Genomic DNA, 17,911 nt, shown 5'->3' with positions numbered 1-17,911 from the left:
GCCGAGCCTGCCCCTTTCCAGCTACCCCGAGGAGGAGCCGAGCCTGCCCCTTTCCAGCTACCCCGAGAAGGAGCCAAACCTACCCTTCGCTACCTACCCGGAGGAACCGATGCTGGTGGAGAGCACCGAGGACACTAGTACGGCCCAGGTACCCTACAAGGGGGAGTGGGGAAGTAGCCCGGGGGCAGCTGACCCCAGTCTGGCTGCAGCACTGCCAGAGCCGATGTCAGTGTGTTGCGACCAGGATCCCCACTGACAGCAGCGAGTTTCCGCCACTGCTAGGGCCCCGGGCTGGGACGCAGTGGAGTGGGAGGGCCTGCGTCCCCCCTGCCACCCACTCCTTGGGTAGCAGACTCCCCCTTTTCCCTGGCCTAGAGAGGCTGGGACCTCTTGCCCACATTTGACTCATCCCCTGCTTAAGGGCCTGGGATCCTGAACTATTGGCTCAGCCCCTGGTTAAGGGCCTGAGCCCCTAACCGTGTGTTTGCTGTCCCACACTACCGCTGGACCAGGACTGACGGCGGACCAGAGCGAGGTGGTGGGATACCCCACAGCCCCGCTGAGGGCCGAACCTCGGCCGAGACTTCTACACGTGGTACCAGAAGTGGGGATTTTGCCCAGGATGTGGGCACGAGCCCTTGATTCTTGTGAGAAAGGGTCTGGGGGGGAGCGGTTCCCCACAGGAGACATGGATTTGACCAAGCTCTACACGCTCCTGACGGAGAGCCAGGAGCAACAGCAGCCCGCCCAGCTCCAACAGCACCAGTAGCTTGTCCAGCAGCTGGGAGCCCAGCAGCAGCAGCTGATACAGGACCTGACTGTGCAAAACCGGGAGTTCCAACAACAATGCTTACAGCAGTTGGCAACAGCCCTGCCCCGGCCCACGGGGCCCCAGCCGGGAGACCTGGACGGGGCTCCCCGACTCAAGCCGCCTGTAAGACTGACCAAGATGGGACCACAGGATGACCCCGTAGCCTTTCTGGTGACCTTCAAAAGGGTCGCACACATGGCCAGGTGGGCGCCAGACCAGTGGGCCACCCTCTTGGCACCATACCTGACGGGGACGGCGCAAACGGTGTACCGGGGTTATCCACGGAGGATGCAAGAGACTATACCCGGGTAAAGGCGGCGATTTTAGACGTCTTAGACATCAGCCCGGAAACCTTCCAGCAGCGGTTCCGGGGTCTGTCCTACACCCCGGGCGCCCGACCCCGGTTGGTGGCCCCGGAGCTGAGACACCTGTGTCGGCGGTGGCTACAACCCGACAGGCGGAACCCCGAAGAGCTCACTGAGCAAATCTTATTAGAACAGTTCATCCACATCCTCCCGTCACGGGGGAGGGCTTGGGTCCTCCGCCACCGGCCTCCAACGGTAGCGGCTGCCGTCGCCCTCATGGAGGACTTCCTTGCGGCGGAAGCCCCGGTCGGGCCGGTTATGCAGGGCCACCCTCCAGGGCTCGATCGCCCCAACCCCGAGAGACGGACGAGCACCCGAGTCGAACCACGGAATCCCCCGCGGAGTCAGGAGCCCCGGAATAGACGTCCCGAGGGTCCCCCTTGACCCGCCCCCATGGGGCCAGAGACCGGGACTGGCTGCAGCCCGCGGAGTCCCCCTAGGAGCAAGGGGGGAGGCTCAGCCCGACCCGGGCGACCTGAAATCGGGCCCTGTTTCTCCTGTGGGAAGCGTGGGCATCTCCAACGGGACTGCACTGAGATGGACTGCAGCTTCGGGCACGTTTGCGCCGGAGAAAACCGTGCCCGACCGCCGCAGGCTGCCAAGGTCACCGTCCCCGTCGTTGTCGGAGGCTGCCAGATGCGGGCCCTGGTTGACTCTGGCTGTGGACAGACCCTAGTCCGCCAAAGCCTGGACTTCCCTGAAGACCCCCATCTGGGAAACATTTTATTGCAGTGCATCCATGGCGACGTTCGACCTTACGCCAGTGCCCGAGTCCCACTGACTGTCGACGGACTCACACGGACCATGGTGGTTGGCCTGGCCCCGCGACTCGCCTACCCCATGATCCTAGGGCGGGACTGGCCGGAGTTCCCATGCGTCCTGGGTTCCCATGCGCAGGAGAGCCCCGATATCACCCCAGCATTGGAGAGGGACTGCTGCGAGGACCCCGCAGAGGAGTCTGAAGAGGCGGGACATCGGAGCCAGGAAGGCGTGCCTAAAGACCCCCCCCACTAACGTCGGCGGATGACCCTAAGATCGGCATGGACTTCTGCCGAGACCAGAGGGAGGATCCCACCCTGAGTCGGGTGTATGAACAGCTGGCGGCGGTAGACGACGCTCTGATTGATCCCGCCTGGGCCAAGGTATGGCCCCATTTCGAGCTACGACACGACTGCCTCTATCAGGTGGACCGAGATTCCCGCAATAGGGAGGTCCAGAGACAACTGATGGTGCCTCGGTGCCACCGACGAATGGTGATGAAGCTCGCCCACGACGTCCCTGCAGCCAGGCACCTGGGTCAGGAAAAGACCCTCGCCCAGATTCTGTCCCGGTTTTTCTGGCCTGGGGTGCACCAGGAGGTGCGAAATTATTGTAGCTCCTGTCCGGAGTGCCAACTAGCCGCTCCCTCACAGATGGCCCCGGCCCCACTAATCCCCATGACCATTATGGAGACCCCATTCGAGCGGGTGGCCATGGATTTGGTGGGACCCCTCCCGAGGAGCCGGGCCTTGTTTTTATACATCTTGGTCATGGTGGACTACGCTACCCGCTTCCCCGAAGCCATCCTGCTCCGGAGCATCATCGCCAGGACCATTGCCGACGAACTCGTCAAGGTCTTTGCCCGCGTGGGCTTGCCCCGGGAGATCCTCACCGACCAGGGTACCAACTTTACTTCCCGGTTGCTACGGCAGGTCTGCAGACTCCTTGGGATTAAGCAGCTACGCACCTCTGTGTACCACCCGCAAACCGACGGCCTGGTCGAGCGGTTCAACCGCACCCTGAAAGACATGCTGCGCAAGTTCTCCCCCGAGGACCTGCGCCGATGGGACCAGTTGATACCACCGTTGCTCCTGGCTGTCCGAGAAGTACCCCAGGCCTCCACAAAATTCTCTCCCTTCGAGCTGTTGTATGGCCGTTGTCTGAGGGGACTGCTGGATCTCATGAGAGAGACCTGGGAGCAAGCCCCGTCACCCACTCAGGGCCTTCTCCAGTATGTCCTCCAGCTTCAGGCACGTCTAGCACAAGCCGGAACTCTAGCTCGAGAGAATTTGAAGGCCGCGCAGGAAGCTCAGGCCCAAACATATAACCGAGAGGCCCGAGTCCGTGAGTTCCAACCTGGCGACCGGGTTCTACTTCTCTTACCCTCCAGTGAATCCAAACTACTGGCCCGGTGGCAGGGGCCATATGAGGTGATCCGGAAGATCGGGCCGGTCACCTATGAGATTAACCAGCCAGACCACCGGAGAAAAGTCCAGCAGTACCACATCAACCTCCTGAAACCCTGGCGGGAACAGGAAGGCCTCTTAATTAATCCCTGTCCACCAGAGCACGAGTTAGGGCCCCGGGTTACCCCGACCGAAGACGTCACAACACCTCAGCTCGGAGAGTCCTTAACTGTGGAACAACGAAAACAGACCGGGTGCCTCCTGCAGGCGTTCCGTGGGATGTTCACCGCCCAGCCAGGCTACACGACCCTCGTATACCATACCATTCAGACGGAGCCGGGGGTGGTGATCCGAGAGTCAACTAGACCCCTACCCTATCGTATGCGGCAGGTCGTCGAGGAGGAAGTCCGAGCGATGCTAGAGCTGGGCGTCATTGAACCGTCACAAAGCGAGTGGCGCAGCCCAGTAGTCCTGGTTCACAAACCGGACGGCACACAGTGCTTTTGCATCGATTTCCGCCATGACAATTCTATCTCGAAGTTCGACGCCTACCCGATGCCTCAGGTAGATGAGCTGCTGGACTGTTTAGGCAAGGCCCGCTTCCTCACGACCCTCGACCTAAGCAAAGGGTACTGGCAGATTCCCCTCGACCCCACATCACAGGAAAAGACTGCTTTCACCACCACCACGGGCCTCTACCAGTTCACTTGGATGCCCTTCGGTCTCCATGGTGCCCCCGCGATGTTCCAGCAGCTCATGGACCGCCTCCTTCTTCCTCATCGAGAGTACGCGGCCGCGTACCTGGACGATGTCGTCATTTATAGCGATCGGTGGGAGAACCACCTGGAGCGAGTAGCGGCTGTCCTGAGGTCCCTACGCGCCGCAGGGTTAACCACCAACCCAAAGAAATGCCATATCGGGTGGCAGGAAACCACCTACCTGGGCTACACGATTGGAGGGGGACAAGTGAAACCGCTTGTGGGAAAGGTTCAAGCCCTAGCGGCATGCCCACCACCCACTACGAAGCGCCACGTACTCCAATTCCTCGGACTTGCGGGCTATTACCGGAGGTTCATCCCCAATTTTGCCTCCATCGCAGCCCCTTTAACAGCGCTCCTGACTAAAACCAGTCCCAGACGGGTGGAATGGACCCCAGAGTGTGACGGCGCCTTCCAGGCCCTCAAACACTGTCTCTGCCGTGAACTCGTCCTGTACAGCCCCGACTTTACCCGAGGGTTCATCCTCCAGACCGACGCCTCAGAGGTAGGACTAGGGGCAGTCCTGTCGCAGGAGGTGGATGGGGAGGAGCACCCAGTTATATATCTCAGCCGGAAATTATTCCCGCGAGAAAGGCACTACGCTGTAATAGAGAAGGAGGCCCTGGCAGTAAAATGGGCCTGTGACGCCCTGCGTTATTACATCCTAGGGGCCCCCTTCATACTGGTCACCGACCACGCCACGCTTCGGTGGTTGGCCCGAATGAAGAACAATAATATGAGGCTAATGCGGTGGTACCTGGCACTACAGCCCTATGCTTATACCATCCGCCATAGGGCCGGTAAGGACCACGCAAACGCGGACTTCTTGTCCCGCCTGGGAGAGTTGGACGGGTCTGGCCCCGATGGACGGGAGCCAGCCTTGGGGGGCGGGGGTGTAGCGAGGCGGTGGGATACCCCACAGCCCCGCTGAGGGCCGAACCTCCCCTAACACCAACGTGGGCGGAGCCACCGGGTCCGGCGCCCGCCCCTCAGAGGACATGGCGCCGACCCGGAAGTATAAAAGCCCGCCTGCCGAGCTCAGTGGAGAACAAGCCGGCGGAGAGAGCAGACGTCTGTGGACGAGCTCCTGCTTGGGAGACAGCAGCAGGCCGCGACCAGCCTGAGGACTCACCAGGCCAGCCGAGCCTGCCCCTCGCCCGCTACCCTGAGGAGGACTGGCCAAGCCTGCCCCTTTCCCGCTATCCCGAGGAGGACTGGCCGAGCCTGCCCCTTTCCAGCTACCCCGAGGAGGAGCCGAACCTACCCTTCGCTACCTACCCGGAGGATCCGATGCTGGTGGAGAGCACTGAGGACACTAGTACAGCCCAGGTACCCTATGAGGGGGAGTGTGGAAGTAGCCCGGGGGCAGCCGACCCCAGTCTGGCTGCAGCACTGCCAGAGCCTATGTCAGTGTGTTGCGGCCAGGATCCCCACTGACAGCAGCGAGTTTCCGCCGCTGCTAGGGCCCCGGGCTGGGACACAGTGGAGTGGGAGGGCCTGCGTCCCTCCCTGCCACCCACTCCTTGGGTGGCAGACTCCCCCTTTTCCCTGGCCTAGAGAGGCTGGGACCCCTAACTCATTGACTCAGCCCCTGCTTAAGGGCCTGGGTTCCTGACTATTTGATTGCTGCCCGCCCTGACCTAGGGCCTGGGCTGCTACAAACTCATTGACTCAGCCCCTGCTTAAGGGCCTGAGATCCTGAACTATTGGCTCAGCCCCTGCTTAAGGGCCTGAGCCCCTAACCGTGTGTTTGCTGTCCCACACTACCGCCGGACCAGGACTGACGGCGGACCAGAGCAAGGCGGTGGGATACCCCACAGCCCCGCTGAGGGCCGAACCTCGGCTGAGACTTCTACAGGAGATTACATGAGCATCTCCTGTCTCCTCTGAGTTCCTAATTTAAAGCTCTTTTAATCAGTTATGCCAACCTCCCTCCCAGAAGTCTATTTCCCTCCCTCCTCTGGTGGAGTCCATCCCATGAGAACAGTTCTCTGTCCATCAATGCCTCCCAGTGGTCGAACATCCCAAAGTGGCCCTCATAGCACCACTGCTTGGGCCATCTGTTGATCATCATAATCGTACTTCGTCTTCGTTCTCCTCCTCTAGGGACAGGTAGAATCCCACTGAAGGTTCCCTGAGCCTCCATTTCTTTAAGTGTCTTCCCCAGCCTGGCATAGTCTCCCTTGATGTGTTCGAGTGAGAATCTAGCAGTATCATTTGTTCCTATGTGAAAGACAATCAGTGAATTCTTTCCTGCTCCCATTAGGATCCTCTTCAGCCTCAGGTTCACATCCAATATCTTAGCTCCCAGCAGACAGCACACCCATCTGTTCTCTGGATCAGCTCTGGTGACAGGCCTATCTGTTCTTTGTAGACCTGCCCCTTCCTGGTGTGGGTGTGATTCTCCAGCCTACTTCCTGCTCTTTCTGGCTGCAAGTCCGCTCATCTTTTGTTCCCCCTTGCAGTCTTCTGCGAGTCATCCTGTATCCTCCTGGGGCTCTGAACTCTGACTATCTCCACTGACTCTTCCCCTCTTCTTATAGGACTAGCCGCTCTTCTCTTCTTTCTGGCCCATCCACCTTCTGTTACTGCCTGATGTGCCCCTTCTTCATTTTCCAACTCAGCAAACCTGTTCCTGAGCTCTATTTCTCCTTCACTAGCCAGTCTTTTCCTCTGCCTGATTCTCATAGTCACTTGCTTCCACTGGTCACTTTCCTCACCCAGCAGTCTCCCCTCAGAGTTCTCCAGTCTAGCTTGCATCTGTGAGTGTTAACTTTTGCCTTCAGCCTCCTCTTGCCTTCCTTGCATTATCTGCTCAAATCCCCTTCAAACCTCAACCATAGTTTCCACCTGCATCTCCAAACCTCAGATCTTCTCTTCCATCAGCTCTGTCAGGCAGAACTTCATACAAACAAAGCTCTTTTTGGGTACCCGTTCCACGATAATGTACATCCCGCAGCTGCCACATCTGGTCATCTTCACTGTCTCTTCCATTCCTTAGGTCACTACCACTTCTGCCTTCCTGCCTAAGCACCTGTCAAGGGAAAAAACCAAACAAACGAAAACAAAAAACCAAACCCAAGACAAAACCAGACCACCGCACAGTCCCTCCCAAATAAACTTCCTCAAACTCCCCCTACTTTCAGCCCCGTTTGCTGGCACCTGTGCCACTGCGCCTGTGCTGTTAGTTGCCTGAATGACATCCTCATTTTCTCTGAAAGTCAGGACTGCCACAATCATCAAATGCACACTGTCTTGGAGAGACTCTGCCAAAACCACCTCTACACCGAGTTCAATAAGGACACCGTAGAAGTTCTGAGGGACTCACCAGGGACTCGTAGAAGGTGGTAGCAATAGCCAATTGTGCTGCACCCAAGGATGTACGTGGGGTGCAGCAATTCCCAGGGTTTGCCAATATCTAGGTGCTTTATTAAAGGATTCTCTAGCCTGGTTGCACCCCTAATGGCACTTCTGCAAAAGAGGGTCTGGTTTGCCTAGTCCACAGAGGCTCCGTTGGTCTTTAATCAACTGAAGAGTGCATTCACCTCAGCACCTACCCCGCATCTGTAAAAACACAGAACCCTTCACAAAGCTGCAAGCAGGGACATTCTTTCATAACTGGCAGATTGGCAATAACAAAACGCCAATAGTGATTCTGGGGGACCTTGCTCCCCTGGCTCATGAAGCCATACACTGGCCACCTCAACAGCAGGGGGGGAGGGATAGCTCAGTGGTTAGAGCATTGGTCTGCTAAGCCCACAGTTGTGAGTTCAATCCTTGAGGGGGCCATTTAGGGATCTGGGACAAAAATCTGTCTAGGGATTGGTCCTGCTTAGAGCAGGGGGTTGGACTAGATGACCTCCTGAGGTCCCTTCTAACCCTGACATTCTATGATTTATCAAGGAAAGATTCAACTACCAGTGCAGAATGACAGTTGAATGTACTTCTGGTAGATTGAAGAGATGCTGGCAGTGTTTACTCACTAGATTGGATCTCAGTGAGAAAAATATCCTAATGGTTGTAGCTGCCTGTTGTGTCCTGCATAACATCTGTGAGACAAAGTGGGGAAAAGCTGCCCCCAGATTTGGGGGCAGTGTTGGAGTGGCTTTCTGCTGACTGTGAACAGCCAGACACAACAGCTATTACAACATGGAGCTATTGGTTGAGGAAGGCTTTGAAAGAGCACTTTAATGGTCAGCCAGTAGTGTTCTGTGCTGGAGTGTTCTCTGGGCCTGGCCTGGAGCTTTTGGTGCTACTAGGAATTGTGCAGTGCTTGCTGTATATTTATAAGTATGACTGGGTATCTTTCTGAAGCTATGAACTGTGTGGTGCTAAGTGTGCATTTACGAGAATTGTTTGTTTTGACTTAGCGCTATGCAGTCTGGTGTATTTGCTGTGAACGAATAAAGATAATTTGATTATCTAAAAATAGAACTTTATTGGATGGCAATAAACCATGCTGAAAATCAAAGTGCAACAAAACCCATATGCAATGTTATACACATTTTTAACATAATGGGATGAAAATTTAAAATGAGAGCGGAAGTAAACATATACGTCCATTTGAGTAAACAAATGTAGTCTGTTGTGGCTACACATACCCCAGTCATGGTTCCCACAGGTATGTGAAGCTGTGGTTTTCCTTGCTGTCCTGCAGCGTGAAGTGTTAGGGGTAAGATTACATGATGCCGTGTGGTATGTTGGAGGGTGTATGGAGAAGTAACCATGGAGTTCTCCAAAGAATGCAAAGGGTGGAGAATCCAGGACTTTTGGACCTGTAGATCAACTGGGGTCTGCAGCATTTGGCCTTGATGCCTGAGAAATCCCATTCTGTCCTGGTTCATTTCCCATTCTTTCGCCTGCTGGGACTCCTGGGCCGTTTTCCTGTCCTCTCTTTCCTTCTCCATGTTACAGTCACATTGGCACTCCAAGCCCTTTGTTCACGGGCCAATGAAGCACTGGCTTGAAGGATCTCGCAGAACATGTCCTTCCTAATCCTCGTCTTTCTCCTCCTCCTCCTCATTGTCAGGTGTTCTGTGGGTGAGAAGCTCCCCTTCTTTATTCCCATAAACACTTTTAATAAGACTTGCATATTGACACTTCAGTTTTGGAGCACCTCGGCACAGCACTATCTCCAGCCCCAGCCATGATGAGTATGGCCTACCAGGGGTGAGGTGGGGAAGGATTTTCTGTTGCATGAAGCTATACAATTTCAGTCCCTACTCCACAGGCATAGGAATATAGGGAAATGACACTGAATATTGGCACTATGTTTCACAGGCAATGGTGATTTTAGTTGATATCTAACTCCTGAGGGTCACAAAGGCACAGAGGACACAGCTTGTGCTGGTGTCCCAAAGCCACCCCTTCCTGTATGCCACAAGCCTGTTAATTGCAATGGTGCCAGCCACACTCATCACAGAGTGGCGTGGGAAAGTGTCCTGCCTTGGAGGAAGAAGTAAGGCAGCCGTGCTTAGAAACCTTCGGGAGGGGACTGCAGAGTATCTCCAGCTAAGTTTCGCTGCGATCTCTCCGGAGGATAAAAGGGATTCTTGTTCACATAAACAAAGTGTTCCGTGTTCTCCTCCACACCCGCCTAACCCAAGAGGGGAATGAAAAGCAGCTGCCAACTCTGCCATCTCTGCTGTACCACTATCTTTTCTCTTACTAGTAAAACAATTAACAGTCAATACCTTTGTCTTGTTAACTCGGGGCTGGGCTGGGCACCAGCTTTGAATTTAAGCACTGTAAGGAAAAATGCCCTTACACACTTATCCAAGTTCCCTTTCCCTTCATCAGGCTCATCTGTGCTGACCTGGTGGGACTGGCCAGATTGTGGCAGAATCTTGAGCAGGTCCTGGTTTGCAGCAAGGCTAGAGTGCCCTGTCTTGTCTCCTCCTTGCTGTTCATGGCAGCAATCTCTGTCTCTGAGGGATCCACAGTAGACTACAGGCTGCTGGTAGGATCTCTGCCAAGTCTAGCATGCAATTCATTGTAGAAATGGCCGGTCTGCACTGCAGCACCAGATCTATTGTTGTGTTGCGTGGCCTTGTGATATGCTGGGAGCAGTTCCTTCACTTTCACAGAGCACTGCTGTTGATGCCTGTTGGAGCCCATCAATTGCATCCCCTGTCCAGATCTACTCATAGGCGTCCATATTTCTAGGGCTGGTCTGTAGCTGCACTTGCAGAGCCTCTTCTCCCCAGAGGCCCAGGAGATCCAATACTTTCAGTCTACTCTAGGCAGAAGCGCATCTAGTACTTCTCTGGGCGCGTGGAGCTGATCTGGTCGGTTGGGCAGTTGCACACAACAGAGGTGGAGTTGAGGCAGTGGTGGCTTCTGGTCTCTGTGACCCATGGGCAGTGGAGTTTAAAATTGTGAACAGAGTGGTCACTGTCGCAGGGAAAGGGGCATTGTGGGACAGCTGCTGGAGGACTGTTAGGGTCGACACAGGTCATTCAGTGTTTACACTTGCACTAAGTAGGCCTTCCAGGGAGGTGGTTTTACTGTGTTGCCATAATGGGGCGCTTATGTCAGCTGGAGACAAATGCACAAATAGTTGAGTGCTTAGCGGCTTACAGTGACGTAACTTTGTAGTGTAGACCAGGCCTTAGGTTTCTATGCAAATCCCACCCAATGATGCTATCCAAATTGACTGTATAGAAGAATATATGTATGTTTATGTGTATGTATGTATTATCACCGCACCCTTTTCATCCTCATTCCACCTAGTGCTTCAATTCAACCCAATCTCACTATTCCCAGCTCAGCCTTTCTCAACCCAAAACTCACTCCACCCACCCACCCAATGCCATTTCACTCACCCCATCTGCCCTGCCCCACCCAATGCCATTCCATTCTTATCTCTACTGTTGCCCTACAGCAGTGGTTCTCAGCCAGGGGTACGTACCAGCAGAGATCTTCCAGGGGGTGCATCAACTCATCTAGAGATTTGCCTCGTTTTACAACAGGCAACGTAAAACGCACTAGCGAAGTCAGTACAAACTAAAATTTCATACAGCCAATGGCTTGTTTATACTGCTCTATATACTATACACTGAAATGTAAGTACAATATTTATATTCCAATTGATTTCTTTTATACTTGTATGGTAAAAATGAGACAGTAGCAATTCTTCAGTAATAGTGTGCCGTGACACATATTTTTACGTCTGATTTTGCAAGCAAGTAATTTTGAAGTGAGGTGTAACTTGAGGGTACGCAAGAGAAATCAGACTCCTGAAAGGGGTACAGTAGTCTTGAAAAGCTGAGAGCCACTGCCCCACAGCAATCCACTCAACATCCCCTCCCTCCAGTTGAGACTATCACATACAGCACAGCTCTATCCTACCCATGCCACACCACAGCACGCACCATGATCTGACCCCATCCCACTCAATATTCTTCTAGCCTCGCCAGCTCCACCAGCCCCAGCTTCACTCAGCCAGCACCACTCCCCAGGTCCAGTGGACTCAAATCCCATTCCACTACACAGTTTTGTTATTGACAAGGCAGATTGCTAGTGCTTTGGAACACTTACTTCCAAGGCCAAGGGTTAACCCAGCCATGTAGCACATCTTCAGTTTGATATGGGGCGCTTCCTTGAGAAACTTGATGCAGTCCAGACCCAACAGCAGCGTAATCAAAGCCAAGCCCGCCAGAATGTCAGCTGCGATCAGCAGTGCTCGCGTCACCACGATCTTCACTGAGAAGAGCGAACAAAGCAAAAACTGGACAGATCACAGGCATGACAGTGTGGATTTGACTCCAAACACCTTCTATCACTCTGTGTTAGGCGTGCTGCTGTTCTATGGGTAACACACGTGTGCTATTGTAACCCACTGGTGAGTGTTTGTTACAGGTCCCCCTCTGGGTCCGATCCAAAGAGGACACGAGTCTGGTACAACCCCCAGCTGCAGAGCTTTGGCTTGGTTTAGCTTAGCCATGGAGGTCCCTGGTTCAGTCCTGATGTGTTGTCTAAGGGGGTGGTTGTCCCACACTGTAACCACTGCTTATCGTGCTGTCCAACAGCGTCTCATTGTTTCCTTGTTGTGTCCATCTGTTGTCTTGTACTTAGACTGTGAGCTCTGGGACGGTCTTTTTATTCAAGTTTGTACAGTGCCTAGCACAATGGGGTCCTGGGCCGTGACTAAGGCTCCTAGGCTGTACTATAACAATAATAATTAATAATATAGATATCACAGCGTGAGCCGTGTCTGGGTGGTGTTGTGTTACTAGTATCAGTCTTCTCACTGCTGCAAGGATTTCACCGTGTTACGCAAGACACAGCGGCCTGAATGTCAGGAGAGTTATTTCCCCTTTCCACCACACTTAAAACTATGGGACATCTACCAGGCAAATACGCACAGTGGCGTGTGTGACAATCCAGGCAGCACAGCACTGTTTGGACACATGGTTTAATTGTAATGTAGCTGACGCCAGGGTGAACGCCCACCGTCGACATCGATGTATGATCCATTGGTAGAACTCGTATGTTTAGATAATGCCTTTGTCTCATCGCGAACAGGATAATGACAGGAACAACTGAAGATCATCTAAAACTGACTGTGGCAGATCCTCTGCCGGTGTAAATTGTCGAAGCTCCGTTGGCATCATTGGAGCTATGGCAATGGACACCAGCTGAGATCTGCTCCACTGCCTTTATCCTAGTCTGGAATGGTCTTCACTCGGGGTCTGGTTGGGGAGTGTGGCCTAGTGGTCACGGCCACAACCCCTGACTGCCAAGGGGATTGTGGGAGGGGAGCCCGGGCCCTCCCACTCCACCGAGCTCCGACCCAGGGCCCTTTGTGCTACCAGTATTCTGGCAACCAAGGCTGCTTAAGGCTGTCCTCCCTGGGCCACTTCCTCTCGTCCTTCCCCTAGGTCAGCTTAGTCCAAACCTTAGTTCCCTGTTGGGAAGTCCAAACCAAAATACATAAGAGGGGGCTATCAATGTCCAGGGTCCACAGATGGGAGACAGGAGGCTATTTCCCTCTCTGGTTGTCTCTGGGGTGGGTCCTCCCTTCCCTCAGGTAGGGCCCCTTTGGGCAGCTTTGTCAGAGCCTTTAGACTTCCCTCTGCTCTGCTCTGCTGGAGCTGTAGGCTGCAGATCTGCTCACCTCCAGCTCTGCCACCCAAATGAGCTAATTCCCTGTCTTTTAATTCCTCCAGTAGATGGAGCATTTGTTGCAGGTGTGGCGGGGCGGGGCTGGGTGAGCCCAAAATAATCTCTTAACCCCTTGTTGCCCCGGGGTTTGTATACCCCATCACACAATTAAAGCTTTTAATACCATCTAAATGTGACTGCTAAGCAGGGGACTTGCCCCTATAAAAGAATCTAAACAACTAAAGGAAAAGAGATGAAATTTTTCACATGAAGTTTTACTTCACTTTGGGTTTTTAATGTTTTAAATGTTTTATATGTGTTTAATTAAAGGTTAAAAAGGATTTTTTTAAAGCGTTGGTTGTTACAGTGGGAAGAGGCAAACTATATAGCTCAATGCAAACTCCAAATCACAATGAATTGCTTAACGTTGTAACATCTGTTTTGTAAAAACACCCTATTCCCGAACACCCACTCTCATCACGACAAGCAGGACTCACATGGATGGCCTGCTAAAATGGAGTCATACTGGTCACAAGTCCTGATGCCATCCTGCACGTTGGTGACACATTCCCTCCACAGCCCCCGGCATTTGAGGCTGACCTAGAAGAGGAAGAAAGAAATTAAAGATAGAGACACTCAAGCAAAAAACATCCCATGATCCTCTGGGGCTAGCCTAACCCAAGAAAGCATTGTCAGTCTCAACGGGTAGTGATCAACGGCTCGATGTCTAGTTGGCAGCCAGTATCAAGCGGAGTGCCCCAGGGGGCTGTCCTGGGGCCAGTTTTGTTCAACATTTTCATTAATGATCTGGATGATGGGATGGATTGCACCCTCAGCAAGCTTGCAGATGACACTAAGCTGGGGGGAGAGGTAGATACGCTGGAGGGTAGGGATAGGGTCCAGAGTGACCTAGACAAATTGGAGGATTGGGCCAAAAGAAATCTGATGAGGTTCAACAAGGACAAGTGCAAAGTCCTGCACTTAGGAAGGAAGAATCCCACGCACCGCTACAGGCTGGGGACCGACTGGCTAAGCAGCAGTTCTGTAGAAAAGGACCTGGGGATTACAGTGGACAAGAAGCTGGATATGAGTCAGCAGTGTGCCCTTGTTGCCAAGATGGCCAATGGCATATTGGGCTGCATTAGTAGGAGCATTGCCAGCAGATCGACGGAAGTGATTATTACCCTCTATTCGGCACGGGTGAGGCCACACCTGGAGTATTGCGTCCAGCTTTGGTCCACCCCACTACAGAAGGGATGTGAACAAATTTGAGAGAGTCCAGCGGAGGGCAATGAAAATTATCAGGGGGCTGGGGCACATGACTTACGAGGAGAGACTGAGGGAACTGGGGTTATTTAGTCTGCAGAAGAAAAGAGTGAGGGGGGATTTGATAGCAGCCTTCAACTACCTGAGGGGGGGTTCCAAAGAGGATGGAGCTCAGCTGTTCTCAGTGGTGGCAGATGACAGAACAAGGAGCAATGGTCTCAAGTTGCAGTGGGGGAGGTCTAGGTTGGATATTAGGAAAGACTATTTCACTAGGAGGGTGGTGAAGCACTGGCATGGGTTACCTAGGGAGGTGGTGGAATCTCCATCTTTAGAGGTTTTTAAGGCCTGGCTTGACAAAGCCCTGGCTGGGATGATTTAGTTGGGGATTGGTCCTGCTTTGAGCAAGGGATTGGACTAGATGACCTCCTGAGGTCTCTTCCAACCCTGATAGCCTATGATTCTATGAGCTGCCAGCCAATTGAGACAGTTTGAAAACTCTCTGTAGTACACAGGCACAAATCTGGAGACTGAGCAGAAAAGAGCCATGAAAATGATTTGAGGGCTGAAAAAATACCTTGCCGTGTTAGTCTGAGAGCTCGATCTGCATAAATTATCAAAAAGAAGCTTGAGAGGTGATTTGATTATGATGCACAAGTATCTTCATGAGGAGAAAATGCCAGGTTCTAAAGGCTTTTTAATCTAGCGGAAAAAGATGTTACAAGAATCAATGGCTGGAAGTTAAAGCCAGACAAATTTAAATGAGAAACAGGGCACACATGTTTAACAGCGAGGGTGGTTAACTTTTGGAACAAACTACCAAGAGGAGTGGTGGATTTTTTGTCTCTTGATGTCTTCAGATCAAGCTTGGCTGCTTTTCTGGAAGATACATGTTAGCCAACACAAGTTCCTGAGCTCAACACAGGGGTAACTGGGTAAAATTCTCTGGCTTGTTCTAGGCAGAAGGTCAGACTTTGATCTAATGGTCCCTTCTGGCCTTAAACTCTATGAACCTATAAAATATATGAAACATGTTAAATGCAAAACACTGTATGCTGACTGTATGGTGTGTAGGATCTACCCAGCTATGCCCCATCCTTGGGTCATCTTCAGCCTCATGGGGTGCAGCCACGGGGCAGAGCAGGGGGAGGGAAGAGATGGTATGACCTGCGCCTTGCTTTGCTACAGCTGTGAACCATCAGTCCAGTGATTTCATGAGCTCGCCACAGTTTTTGCTACATTGTGAAATAGTCTTCAAATTCTAAGCTTGCATTTAAAAAACCTTAAGTTGATATCTATTTCCATGTAAGACACAGCTATGAAAATATATGCAGATATGCTGTGGCCCTGTTCATGCAATAGTGCAACCCCCCCTCCCCCACCTTTGACTGATACTTCCTAAATTCAAGTATCTCCTTAGTCACAGCACTGAACACTGAGCAAAAGGCTGTGCTTTTTCTGCTCACCTCCAAACTATCATCAGCATTAACCATCCAGCAATCGGTGCAGGTGGCTATGACCAGGAGGAGGGTGGAGAGGAGACCCAGGCAGAAAGCCATCAGCTGGAAGATCACAGTCATCTGGAACACTGCAGGACCCCAAAGCACAGTGGGTTGGCATTGACACATCACCCGGAAGAGAAGTGAACTTCCCCACCCTAGCCTGGCACCATTTATACCTCCTGATCCCCCAAAGCAGGCACCATTACATTCCCCACCACACACGCAGGCACCATTTGTGCTGCCCACACAGTACTGCTAACTCTGTTTAGAACCAGGGATGAACTCAAGAGATGGAGAATGAAGTCCTGGCTCAACTAAAGTCAATGGCAAAATTCCTCTTGGTTTCCATGCGGCCAGCAATTCGCCCCTTGTTTCCAGAACTGTAGTGCAGGATTGCAAGGGATCCTAATAGGCAAATGTCAAACAAAAGTTAGGGAAACAATTCTCACACCAAACTGAACGTTCAGCCTCTGCACACAGAGTGTGTTCAACAGGCACATTCCACTGCCTCACCAGTCCCCAACAACTATGGGGGCATGAATGATTGTGGGTCTGTGCCTGGAGGGGGGATCGTGGGTTAAACCACGTGGTTCAGGGTGAGTGTAAGCAAGCGATAGGGGTACATGTTGTTCCACTGGAGAAGCAGAGGTGGATGAAAAAATGATTGAGGTCCATTTGAAATGGAAAAAGGCTCCTTTGGGGGGTATTTATCATTTCTAAGCTATGTAGCCCATACTTCTGGAACGCTACAAACATTTTCTTCTCTCAGCTGAAATTGATGATAAGCAGCATAATAGCAATATACCGGCTTTATTAAAACATAGACGGGTTCCTGTGTGTGTGTGTGCATGAATGCACATGTGTTTATATGTGCATGGGGCCGTTTGTGCATGTGTGCGCTCATGTGCATATCAAGAGGAGACAAGTCTTCACGGCAGAGTTAACTCAGGTGATCGGCACCTATGTCTCAGCACTCGCGTTAGCCTAGCGCCAGTGCCTGAGTCCATCGGAATGCTCTAGGACCCCATTCCAGCTCCCCAAAAAAGGTCTGGAATGGTATTGTGGAACTTCTCATCCTCGTGGTCTTGCACTGCTTGTGTGTAGCGCTCACCACTGCCTAGCCGCCACAGTGCAAAGCCATACCTGAGTAATTAGGTCCTCACCAGGGCTTCACTCACCTGTGTCTGTTGCTAGGACTTCTGGGGGCACATCCCATGGTTCTTTGTGCTGGAGCGAGTTGAGTTGCTGTGACATTGTGTACCTTGGGGGAGCGCCCTGTAATCCCCATCTTCCTCATTTATAGATGATTGTGATCTTGACTATAAAGCATGCCTTGTAAGGTATGAGGGGAAAGGTTATGATCGGCTGAAAGTCGTTTCTCTGTCCATATATGTGTATCATTAATGCATATGAAGTTATGAGAATTGAGTTGTATGGTGGTCACTAAAACATGCTGTAAGTTGGGGGAATCAGCCAGATATTAGCTCCCCAGAGGCAACAGCAAGGAAAGTAACCAACGCCCAGGCGGGGTGTGAAACAACCCATCACCAGCCATTGTCCAGCAAGGGAGCTACAATGCAGTGACTCACTTGCATGAAGCCACACCAGGGGAATTGCTCAACCTTGGCTGGAGACTCAGCAATGCCCCCAGACATGCCTGGACTTGTGTTTTCCCAGCACATGGACTGAGGGTATAAAACAGACACAGTGGCCACATGCTGAGCCTTTCTCCTTCACCCACCTACGCTGCAAGCAACAAGGACACTCTGAAGACTCCAACTGAGGGGACTGGCCAGATTTCAAGGGTGAAATCTGTGTACTATGAACTGCAATATTCAGTGGGGTGAGAAAAACTGCTTAATCTCAATGTTGCCCAGTCTAATAGGGTTGAGAGTTTATTTTGGTAACTAACTCACTTGATATTACTTAAAGTCTATCATTT

The 17,911-nt window shown here is 52.4% G+C and overlaps 1 protein-coding gene across 1 annotated transcript in view; it reads right to left on the bottom strand.

Annotated features, from left to right (window-relative positions):
- LOC112111395 (claudin-16-like) overlaps nucleotides 1-17,223 on the bottom strand; it is a 24,137-nt gene extending 6,914 nt beyond the window's left edge. Inside the window, exons 1-4 of the mRNA XM_024206795.1 lie at nucleotides 17,148-17,223; nucleotides 15,934-16,055; nucleotides 13,702-13,804; nucleotides 11,639-11,803 (exon numbers count right to left, since the gene is read on the bottom strand). Of these exons, the coding sequence (XP_024062563.1) occupies nucleotides 11,639-11,803; nucleotides 13,702-13,804; nucleotides 15,934-16,055; nucleotides 17,148-17,223 (466 nt within the window). The remainder of the gene's footprint in view (nucleotides 1-11,638; nucleotides 11,804-13,701; nucleotides 13,805-15,933; nucleotides 16,056-17,147) is intronic.
- Between the last annotated feature and the right edge of the window lie 688 nt (nucleotides 17,224-17,911).

Source organism: Terrapene carolina, unplaced genomic scaffold (genome assembly GCF_002925995.2).
Source record: "Terrapene carolina triunguis isolate 2854851 unplaced genomic scaffold, T_m_triunguis-2.0 Scaffold714, whole genome shotgun sequence".
In the NCBI taxonomy this organism is placed as follows: domain Eukaryota; kingdom Metazoa; phylum Chordata; order Testudines; family Emydidae; genus Terrapene; species Terrapene triunguis.
Note: the sequence above shows the minus strand (reverse complement) of the source record. Positions and strands in the feature narration are given on the sequence as shown.